The following is an 11,562-nucleotide window of genomic DNA, read 5'->3' as shown; positions in this document are numbered from 1 at the left end:
CTTGTTCTTCTTTTTTTTCTTCTTTTTCTTCTTCTTCTTCTTTTCTCTGTCTCAATCATTTCCTTTTTTTTCAGCTTTGCCTCCTTTTGCTTTTCTTTTCTTTTTCTTATTCTTTTTTCTCTCTTAATCTTTTCCTTCTTCTCAGCTTCCCTACTTTTTTCTGTTTCTCTTTTTCTTCTTCTTCTTCTTCTTCTTCTTCTTCTTCTTCTTCTTCTTCTTCTTCTTTTTCTTCTTCTTCTTCTTCTTCTTCTTCTTCTTTTTCTTCTTCTTTTTCTTTTTCTTCTTCTTCTTTTTCCTCTCTTCTTCTTCTTCTTCTTCTTTTTCTTCTTCTTCTTCTTCTTCTTTTTCTTCTTCTTCTTCTTTTTCTTCTTCTTCTTCTTCTTTTTCTTCTTCTTTTTCTTCTTCTTCTTCTTCTTCTTCTTCTTCTTCTTCTTTTTCTTCTTCTTCTTCTTCTTCTTCTTCTTCTTCTTCTTCTTCTTCTTCTTCTTCTTCTTCTTCTTCTTCTTCTTCTTTTTTGTGCCTCAATCTTTTCCTTTTTTTTAGCTTCGCCTTTTTTTGCCTTCCTTTTCTTTCTCTTTTTTCTGTCTCAATCTTTTCCTTCTTCTCAGCTTTGCCTATTTTTTGCCTTTCTCTTCTTCTTCTTCCTCCTTTTTCTGTCTCAATCTTTTCCTTTTTATCAGCTTTGCCTCCTTTTGCTTTTCTTTTCTTTTTTTTATTCTTTTTTCTCTCTCTTCTTCTTCTTCTTCTTCTTTTTCTTGTTCTTCTTTTTTTTCTTCTTTTTCTTCTTCTTCTTTTCTCTGATTCAATCTTTTCCTTTTTTTCAGCTTTGCCTCCTTTTGCTTTTCTTTTCTTTTTCTTATTCTTTTTTTTCTCTTAATCTTTTCCTTCTTCTCAGCTTCCCTACTTTTTTCTGTTTCTCTTTTTCTTCTTCTTCTTCTTCTTCTTTTTCTTCTTCTTCTTCTTCTTCTTCTTCTTCTTCTTCTTCTTCTTTTTTGTGTCTCAATCTTTTCCTTTTTCTCATCTTCCCTTCTTTTTTGCCTTTCTCTTCTTCTTTTTCTTCTTGTTCTTCATCATCTTCTTCTTCTTCTTCTTCTACTTCTTCTTCTTCTTCTTCTTCTTCTTCTTCTTCTTCTTCTTCTTCTTTTTCTTCTTTCTCTTCTTCTTCTTCTTCTTCTTTTTTCTGTCTCAATCTTTTCTTTCTTTTCAGCTTCCCCTCCTTTTTGCCTTTCTCTCCTTTTTTTTGTTTTTCTGTCTCAATCTTTTCCTTCTTCTCAGCTTCTTCTCATTTTTTTTCTTTTTCTTTTTCTTTTTTTGTTTTGTGTCTCAATCTTTTCCTTCTGCTCAGCTTTCCCTCCTTATTGCCTTTTTTTTCTTCTTGTTCTTTTTGATGTCTTAATTTTTTTCCTTCTCTCAGCTTGCCCTCCTTTTTGCCTTTCTCTTTTTGTTTTTTTTTTCTGTCTCACTATTTTCTTTCTACACAGCTTCTAATCGTTTCTGCATTTTTTCTCATGTTCTTTTTTTTTTGTTTGTTTTTCAATCTTTTCCTTCTTTTAAGTTTCCCTTCCTTTTTTTTTCTTCTTTTTTCCTTTTTTTTTATTGTTTCTCAATCTTTTCTTCTTTTCAGCCTAAACTCCCTTTTTCCTTTTTCTTTTTTTCTGTCTTACTCTTTTACTTCTACTCAGCTTTCCCTCTTTTTTGCGGCTTTTTTCTTATTTTTTCTTTTTTTTTTAATCTTTTCCTTCTTCTTAGCTTAACCTTCTCTTTGCCTTTTTGTCGTCTTTTTTTCTGTCTTACTTTATTACTTGCACTTGTCTTCCCCTCCTTTTTCCTTTTTTTTATTTTTCCTTTTTTTTTCTCGATCTTTTCCTTTTTCTCATCTTTCCGTTTGGCCTTTTTCTTCTACTACTATTTTTATTCTCACCGTTTTCCTTCTTCTTTAAGCTTAAGTTTTTTTTTCTTTTTTTCTACTTCTGTTTTTTTTTCCCACCCTTTTCTTCTTCTCAGCTTCCTCTCCTTTCTGCCTTTTTTTTCTTCTTCTTTTTTTCGTTCGCAATTTTTTCCTTCTTCTCAGCTTAACCTTCTTTTTGCCTTTTTCAATTCTGGTTCGTGTCTTTTCTTTCTCAATATTTTCCTTCTTCTCAGCATCTCCTCCTTTTTGCCTCTTTCTTCTTCTTCTTGTTTTTTTTTTTTTTTCTTTCTCACTTTCTTTGTTCTTCCAGTTTATTAAAATGGTGCCTTTAGTGTGAGGAACAACTCGTCTGTCCGGCCTGTTCTGACACATGGAAAGCACCACTTTAAACTTTACTAAGTCATGTTATGTGGGTTTACACATACTCTGTCATACCTAGCTACACAATAGCTCTTATTATAACATAAACTTAATCATTAAAGCCGTATATATCCTACCGTATTGTGGTAAAACTCTGGATGGCGAATCAGAAGTAAAACATAACCCCCACTTCTGCAAATGGTGGCTGTCTTCTCAGGCTTGACCGTTCCTTAACTGTTGTATCTTTTTTGTCACAGACACAACAAAACTACAAGCTTAATGAAAAAACGATTTCAAGAAATGGAGACAAAGTTCATGAAAAGGTACTTACATTCTTTATAGCTCTGAAAGGACTTATAATTTTCTGATGTGTAAGCTTTTAATTATATCAAGAGTCTCCGGATTATAGCTATTTTTGTTTGAGCTTTCGTTTGATTTTAACTGAGACGTGTTGTCACGGCAACCTCAAAAGCAAACTTTTATAATGCATACCATTTCATACCATCCTAAAGCTATAACCATACTTCGCAGCATTATAAAGACGGTGTCGTCATGATTTGTTACTTAATAGTTAATTTATTGTCCTGTCAAAACTCAGGGTTTTATTTACGGCGTTGTACACATTCTGATTGGCAGCGTACAGCAGAGAAATGTGCTGCTCAGTATTGAGCTTTCAATGCTGGTGTGTTTATCTGAGTGTGAAAGGTTTCTGGTTGGCTAATACATTTGTCTACTTACGATCTTTCTGCAGACTTGATGCCATGGTGCACGTTCCACCTCGATCAAGTGACTCGTCGCTTTTGGCCTACCTTCTTGGTTGGTATTCTTAATATATATATTTAGCCAAGCCTAAAAGCGGAGCTCCACAATTCCACAAAAAAACTTTAGGAATATTTCTCCTAAAGGAATAATTCTAGTTCCTAGCTAAAATTTAAGAAAAGAATACAGGAAAAGTTATGTTTGGTTAAGGTTGTGGCCCGAAATATTTCACTGAGAGCTTAAAATTAGAGCGTGTTTACAAAACTTATGCGCTGTGAATTGCGAATGAATTAGAGAAGTCCAGTACAAAATGTTCAAAACATTTCATAACTCTGTGAATATTTGTCCTACAGAAATAATTTGAGTCTCTGAGTAAATGTTAACAAACGGAGAATAGAGGAAAAATAATGTTTGGTTGTGGCCCGAAATATTTCAGTGAGTGTTTTAATTTAAAATTAGAGCGTGTTTACAAAACTTACACGCTGCGAATGGCAAATGAATTAATAGAGAAGCCCAATACAAAATTTTCAAAAGAATTCATAACTCTGTGAATATTTCTCTTACAGAAATAATTCTAGTCTCTAAGTAAACGTTAAGAAACGGAGAATACCGAAAAAATAATGTTTGGTTGTGGCCCGAAATATTTCAGTGAGCGCTTTATAATTAATTTAAAATTAGAGCGATTTTACAAAACTTATGCGCTGCGAATGGCGAATGAATTAGAGAAGTCCAACACAAAATGTTCAAAACAACACAGAACTCTGTGAATATTTCTCCTACAGAAATAATTCTAGTCTATAAGTAAACGTTAACAAAAGGAGAATACAGGAAAAATAATGTTTGGTTGTGGTCCAAAATATTTAAACGTTTACTGCGTGTTTACAAATGAGCGCTGCGAACGAATTACACAAGTCCAACACAAAACATAACTTTGTGAATAGCTCTGTGAATGTTCAAAATTAGTTTATCCACGAATATTTGTCGTATGGCAACGATTTAAGTATTTGTGTATAATTTGAAGTATGTTAAATATGGAAAATTACAGACAGTTGCCAGCAAAATTTAATTTAATTTCTATGCAACCTGGAGTTGCTAACTCACCCAGCTCACCACAGGTTTGTTTTTAACTGACATTTCGCCTGTTTGTTCGTCGCTCTCGGGTTCAAATTTGCTTATTAGTCGCCTGCTTTCTCGACATATGTAGTTTGACAACATATTCAACGCATACAAGAAATAAGTGTTCTTCAAAATCGTTCGTTTTTCTAAAAGAAGTAAGCCATCCCACTTCCCGCCGAAAAAATGCGGGTTGCCGCACAGGCTGAGTGTGGCATTTCACGGTGGCTTACATAGAGGGGCGGACGTACGGCGGACGGTCGGACAGTGACGTCATAACCAAAATTTTTCGCATACATGTGCTTACCAAAATCTCTTATCAATGGGGCTCCGCGCGTGCGCCTCCGGCGCGCGGAGTTCCGCTAAAATAATAATAATAATAATAATAATAATAATAATAATAATAATAATAATAATAGAAATCCCAAAAATAGCTTTTGTTTTAACTAAGTGCCAAAACAACACCAAGGTAGACACGTTTATTTGCTTACCTCTTAGTGACGTAAACCGCCTGCATCAGCTTGAAAAAATACAGAAACTATATCTGGAAGTGCTTAAAGTGTATATGAAATAAAAAACAAGTTTGACTTATGTGTTTGTTTATATCCTCAAAACTCAAAATATCCGGTTTTAAACTGACTAAAGCTCTTTTATGGGGTATTTTGCTCGCCTCAAAGTTCGAAATTGGCGCTTCGAAGTGTCCAGATCTTGCGTTCGGTCAAAGCGATCAGATTTCACCGGATATGACGTAGCCAGTGGTTCAGAAAGCACGAAAGCACATTCGAAAGCACGAGTATTATGGCGGAGAAGAAGGCAAAGAAAGGGGGAAAGAACTATTGCTCGGCCGGTGGTCCCGGTGGAATAAACTGCGATAACAAGACAGGGACACCGAACATCACAATGCATTACTCTCCGTCGGACGAGAAGTTGCGGGCAAAGTGGAAACGTTTTGTGCGCATTCATCGGAAAGATTTCGTCCCGAAGAAGTCCTCATGTTTGCATTCGGCTTATTTCGATGAGAGCTGTTTTATAAACAGGGTAAAAAAGAAAGAAGATAGGCCTGCGCGACTCCCACTCGCGTGTTTTTAGCCATGTTCAGTTATAAATTTGATATAACGAGTATGTTTTTCAGGGAAAGTCCTCTCTTGTATGAGCGGTGCTCCCTGTAAATTTTCTTTTAGCGCTGTATTTTCTTCTTATTAAATACCATTTATGGTTTAGAGGATTTGCGTGATAGTCACTGAACAAAGCCATGTGCTTAAATGATCTCAAAGGTCATTTCTGTTTTTTTTGTTCTATCTATTTGACCTCTTGTTGTTTATGTTTAGCGACTGTCGTTCTTATGCCGTTTGCGGCAATTGGTTCAGGCTTCGTATGGCTCATTTCAGTGTGTCTTGCGACAGTATAGCCTCTCTTTTTATCTTTGTAAGGATAGGATTTGAACCGTGTAATAATCATTATCTTGCAGCTTTTGTACTGCCGGGCCCGGCTATTTGCTTTTGTGGCAAGATGTTGTGTTACTTATCACGGTTATTTGTTTCTTGATCGTTTCTTTAGCATTGTAGCTTCTTTAAAAGCTGTACAATGCGTTAATTTGAGGGCTAAGGGCCGCTTTAGTTCAGTACGGCTGTGTTTTTTGTTATCGCTTTGCTCAGCTCCGCTCTGTAACTGGGAGGTTTATGTTGCGGGAGCTTAGCATTTTCCTCCTGTGTTTTGATTACGCCTTAGACTGATTACTGAGGCAATTCGTCTGTGTTGCTCTGGCTAGGGGCTGGTACGAGTCCTTCAGCCGTTAGTAAATTCTGTGGCATTTTAGGCAATGATCATGCAAGACCGAGGTTTAGATCCTAATCTTGTGGATCTCTTCAGTTGCCGATTCCTGAGAAATGATACAGATGAGTTTTCGGTATCATTTCAAATGAACGCGTTCTTTTCTTAGGATTTATATTCGTTGAAAGGATCGAAAATCCCTCGGGGAATTCGAAAATTCCCTCGGGGAAAGACCATCTTAATCCTCCTCGGTGTTTTCCTCCTCATCACTACTGTGAGCAAGCGGCTCACCTGCGTAGGGTTCCACATGTCTGACTACTTCCATTTCATCGGATTACTCGGTGCTGTTGGATGTTTCTTGGCTCGAAACGGACTCAGCAGAGGATAGCGTACCATCACTTTCAGACATATTTTCAAAAGCTGTATAGCATTCACTTTATCGTGGTCTGAACTGAGCACGCAAAGATATTTTCGAGCGCGCAAAGATCAGATTTTCGAGCACGCGATAGCAGAAAACAAAGCGTAAACAGAGCCGTGAAACCACTGGCTACGTCATCAGAGCTAAACTCGTTACCAGTCTCCGGAGACACCACTTTGGGCATTTTAAGGTGGTAAGTCACTTTCGACAGCCAAAACACATTTTTTTTTTACCTCTTTAGCACTATTCTTTTTTGTGCGTTTCGGAGTAAGGATAAAACCACCTACCAATTCATGAAAATTTTTTTTTTAGTTCATTTGCACTTTAAATGATAAATAACCGTTTGCAGTTTATCAGCAGTATACAGAGAAAAACGTTTTTGTGGAAAAAGGAAGTCGGCTTATGACCTCAATGAAAATGGAGATTGAAGATGATGAATTTGGCAGGCAGCCAGCTTTTTATAAAGACTTAAAAAGGTGTCAAAATGGTCACTTTGGTGACTTGTGCATGTTGTTCTTTTTATTTCAGTCAGGGATGGTCGATATCATGGTATGGGACGGATGGGACCACCAGGACCCCCAGGGAAAACAGGACCAAAAGGTATAACAAAGGCTGTTGCTTGTAATAATTAAAAAGGCTGTAATCACCTAAACCAAAGAGTTCGTCTCGAATCAAAAATTTAAATAATAAAATTAAATGTTACAAGGGTACTTTCTCAGAGGACTGGACAAAACTAAGAAGTTTGCTGTCACTCAGGACGGATTTCAGAATTTCCACTAAGCAAATGTCTTTTATTTTTCCTTCTGTTCATAAAGGAGACCGAGGAGCTGTCGGCAGGACTGGAGATAAGGGACAAGCAGGGAAGTCTGGCGTCAAGTATGTGCGCTGGGGAAGAACCACATGTCCTAGTGGTGCTGATATCGTTTACAAAGGTACAAGGATTACAAAACGATCTCTTTAATTTCATTAAAAAGCATCTTAAAGTATTTAATATAAGCTTTATGGCAACTGTATCAGGGAAACGTTTTTATTGCTAAAGGGAAAATGTGCCAGACCATTGTGGAATCATTCTTTTAAAGAGAAAATTTTTTTGTAGAACATTAGAGCAGCTTTCAATTGAGTGTTGTAAAATAAAAACTTAACAGTTTATTCTTGGTTTTCACATGACATCATAAAAAATTGAAATTCATAACTAAACACAATTTTGGGTTTTTATCTTCATCACATATAAGAAAATCTAAATTTCCATCGGCTTGCTTGTTTTCAGCAGGATAGCATTCTTTGTTTTGAAAATAGGGCAGTTTGAATTTTCGATTTTTGCGCAGTGCGTGACAGAAGGATTGCTGCTCTAAACATGTCACGTACATGAAAATATCGATTCGCCTCGTGTTTTTTTTAGGTCTGATCAGCTAACATGTAATAGAAGCGTTAATGTCAATGTGTGAAAGTTCAGCAGAGAGAAGAAAGGCTTTGAAATAGCCAAGGTAAACTCCAGATGTTTTTGCTGGTTTCCGGCCGCCATGTTGGTGCCCATCAGACGGGGCACCAACATGGCGTCCCATACTAAACTCTGTATTTTTCCGTGGTACATTTTCTCGAATAATTCGATTAGGAGAAATCTCACAGTCCTGTGGCTTTCACACGTTGTTTATGTATCACTCTTCTACAACATATCAATTACTTGAATTTATCTATTGAATGGTTGAGGATTTTATTTTTTCACTTGCGTGACGATGTGTGAGGTGAAACCCACCTATACGCAATATACCAACCAGACACTGATCAGAACTCGAAACTTGTATATGTACACTAGGCTGGCGGAAAAAATGGCGCGAGCTCCTTTTTACCAATCACACATAGTTTCGTGAAGCAAAATCAGTGAAAATGTAAATTGTCTTTAAAAGCTCAAATGAAAATATTATAGGTGGAACATTCTAGATATAACTTTCAAGTTTCAAGGAGTGCAAATACGGTGATTATGCAAAGTGAGAATTGAACGAGAGGACAATCACATATATGATGTTGGAGCCAGAGAAGGGGTAAGATAGAAAAGGGGTTATAGACATTGTTCATTCGTGCCGGAGATGAGCGGAACCAGCAAAATCTTTATAATTATCATCACACAAAACTAATTTACACAGCCTTTTCATGGACAAGTTAGCAAGCCGCTCAGTGCTCCTAAAACTCGTTTACTGGTCTAGAATTTGCCATTGAGAAGGTAAAATTCAAATCAACGGTGGCAATGATTAAACACGCACTCAACGAGAAAGTTTGAGGTTTAAAAAACGTAAATAAATTAAAGTGAGGACTGTATACACCTCGCACAAGTCCAAATATCAGCAGTAGTTACTTTAAATCATGCAATAAGACGCGCATCCCTACACGTGTGCATTACGAAGTCTCAGCTAATTTTTAAAAGGCCTGTGTACTCAAAGCTCATTTTGAAGTTTCCTACGAAAGGATAATATAGTTCTTTAACTCTAAATTTATTTACAAAAATGCAAATTTCATTTGTGGCGATAAACAGAGACGCAACATAATCTAGTCACGTAGAACTTTTTTGTGGTAATTTGTGGAAAGTTTTAACGCATCACGCATGCTAATTTTCTACTTGCTGTTATCAGGTATAATGGGTGGTGAAGGATATGGACACTACGGTGGTGGAGTAAACTACCTTTGCCTTCCAAACAATCCAAAGTATGACAAGTATAAAAACGGCGGGCAGAACGCGGGATATGTGTACGGTGCAGAGTATCAGGTCAGTCAGTACAATGGGGACCCTTTCAAGAAAAGTCTCCATGACCATGATGCGCCTTGCGTTGTGTGCTTCACCAAGTCACGTGGTTCAATGCTGATGATGCCCGCACGGAATGACTGTCCATCTGGCTGGACCGAGGAGTACCATGGGTACTTGATGACTGAAAATGCTGGCCACAGGAAGTCACGTGACTACATCTGTGTTGATGGTGATCCAGAGTACGTTGCTGGTAGCGGAGCCAACAAGGATGGTGCCTTGCTGTACCCTGTGGAAGGGCAATGCGGCTCACTCCCGTGTGGTCCATATGTCGCCGGACGCGAGTTTACATGCGCTGTGTGCACCAAGTAACAAGAAAGCTCGTTTTTTACAGTGGCCATCAGCGTCTTACGATAAGCGGAAAAAAATGAATAGTGATTGAATAAACTAACGTGATTTACAGTAGAATAAAATAAGAAACTAGATGATTTGCATCTACTTTACTAGGTTAGTGAGGAAGTAAAGCAGTCAGAAAACTCGACTGCATCTTTGCATAATGATGTAGAAAAAATGTAGTAACAATAAACGTAACGTGCAATCCCTGAAATTGAGTTCTTTTCTTTATTTATTCTTTAACAATTTTCGAGATAACGTTTTGGCGGTGTCGAAATTGGCTAAGAATCATATTTACGGGATTATCATGAACACCAAATTCATATTTGATTTCGAGCGTTGTGAGTTGAGCTTACAGTCAATCCACGTCAAGCGTGGCCGGTATTTTTCGAAAATCGCCAACGAGATTTCAGAGTTCCCGTAGAAATGTCCCTAGTTTATTGACGGTATAAAGCTATGACTTTTTCTTTACATTACATCATTAAGTATTTGAAGAATAACAATTGTTTCCCTTGAGTATTTTGAATCATTTTGCGTCTCTTTCGGAAAGATTTCTAGAGAAATGTTCAACATTCCGTTCACAGGCCGGACATTACAAAGAGGATTTCGAATGTTCATTTCCCCTTAGGAAAACGCGTGACGTGGATCGACTGTAAAATTTCACAGCTGCAATTTTCTCCTTACAAACAAGCAATCAAGCAAAGCAAAGCGGCTTGTTGATTAAGCGCTTCAATTACACAACTTTCAGCTAACTTTCAATGTGGTATAGAATTTTGCAGAGTCACTTTGGACTTTATGACCATAAAGAAAACATAGGCACGCAAAGCGTGCATAACCTATGTTGAAGTTTTAGAGATCACAGAATTTATTTTTTAAAGCACAATTTTTATCCCATGTAATTATACTCAATCACCGTAAAATAATAAAAAAAAAAACAGTTAGACTTGCCCACTTGTCGAGGAAAGATGAATCAAAGGACTTTGAGCAAATCAGTCCCTTTTTTCGACACCTCTTGTTTAGCATGCGTTTAGAGATAAAGCAGAGTGCGTAAGGAGTATCTTAACTTTAAGTTTATATTCGTTTTATGCCAAAACACAGCTCTGAAGCGTTGTTCTGTATTGAACGGAGACCTTCCACATCGTGGTACCAGCAGAACGCTGAAAGCCGAACTTTTCAAACCTAGCGGATAGGATTGATATAAGGAGGTTTGTCCCATTGCATAACTGTATACCCCGCACCAGGATATCTCAAATACTGTGACCCAACATTCGAGGCCTTAACTACTCTTTTTCTCTCCATGGCCATTTCACCTGCCAGTCCAGTAATTTTGTGTACTGCATATCCTGCAACCGACGCCCTATCATTCTTTTGGTGAAAAAGGGCGGAGCCTTAGGAGTCGTTTTAGCGAGCACTTACTTAGTATCCGCAACAACACTCGTGGAACATTTCAATTCCTGGAACATTTCAACTCCTGGAACATTTCAACTTTAAGATATTCGGGTGCCGGTTATGTAGTTAGGCAATGGGATAAACCTCCAACGAAAGCAGCGTGAAATGAGATTGATTTTCCAACTTGGAACTGTTCAGCCGGATGGACCTAACATCAATAATAGCTATATTTCAATTGTAACGTTTAATGCAAGAGTGCGCTACTATTCATATGGACGCGTGTGAAAAGGGTTATATCCCTGAAACGTCTGTACCATTTTGGACACTTTTTGATATTTATTTTTATATTGATCCTATTCGACAACATTTTCAATTGTCAAACATCTCCAAGGAACTTTCCTTTCACCTTTCAAACTTATGACACGTGCTTTAGATTTTCGCGTGTCGTGCCCACTGACACACAAATCTCGTTACTAGAGGTTGGGAAACAGAGAAGGCTTTGAAAGCTTGATAGGCTGGAGATCGGGAATCCATTACTTCAGTACTCGAAAAAGTACAAGGAGCGTGTAGCCGGATAGTCATCCAAAATGGAAACAATTCCGAACTTTTCTTGTCACGACACTGAGACCAAAAAAGACTCTTTTAGCGACACCTGTTGCAACCAGTTACCCAGCTCCACTACAACCCCGTCCTGATATCCCTAAAGAGTAAAGAGAT

At 37.5% G+C, this 11,562-nt stretch overlaps 2 protein-coding genes across 3 annotated transcripts in view; one reads left to right on the top strand and one right to left on the bottom strand.

Moving 5' to 3' along the window:
• The window catches only part of LOC146484685 (uncharacterized), a 26,697-nt gene extending 17,027 nt beyond the window's left edge, over nucleotides 1-9,670 (top strand). Inside the window, exons 2-6 of one of the 2 annotated variants that reach the window (XM_085104439.1) lie at nucleotides 2,525-2,592; nucleotides 3,021-3,085; nucleotides 6,858-6,929; nucleotides 7,145-7,261; nucleotides 8,954-9,670. In XM_085104439.1, coding sequence (XP_084960565.1) covers nucleotides 2,525-2,592; nucleotides 3,021-3,085; nucleotides 6,858-6,929; nucleotides 7,145-7,261; nucleotides 8,954-9,435 — 804 coding nt within the window. In that variant the 3' untranslated portion in view covers nucleotides 9,436-9,670. The remainder of the gene's footprint in view (nucleotides 1-2,524; nucleotides 2,593-3,020; nucleotides 3,086-6,857; nucleotides 6,930-7,144; nucleotides 7,262-8,953) is intronic. The other variant, XM_085104438.1, reaches the window with a different exon arrangement.
• LOC146484686 (uncharacterized) lies at nucleotides 104-2,342 on the bottom strand. The gene is made up of 2 exons (XM_085104412.1): nucleotides 2,335-2,342; nucleotides 104-526 (listed from the first exon to the last, which is right to left on the bottom strand). The coding sequence occupies exons 1-2, from the start codon at nucleotides 2,340-2,342 to the stop codon at nucleotides 151-153; spliced, it is 384 nt and encodes a 127-aa protein (XP_084960538.1). The 3' UTR covers nucleotides 104-150.
• Nucleotides 9,671-11,562: the final 1,892 nt, after the last annotated feature.

The sequence above is a fragment of the Pavona decussata genome, unplaced genomic scaffold, assembly GCF_977016875.1.
Source record: "Pavona decussata unplaced genomic scaffold, jaPavDecu1.1 SCAFFOLD_31, whole genome shotgun sequence".
NCBI classification, from domain to species: domain Eukaryota; kingdom Metazoa; phylum Cnidaria; class Anthozoa; order Scleractinia; family Agariciidae; genus Pavona; species Pavona decussata.
Note: the sequence above shows the minus strand (reverse complement) of the source record. Positions and strands in the feature narration are given on the sequence as shown.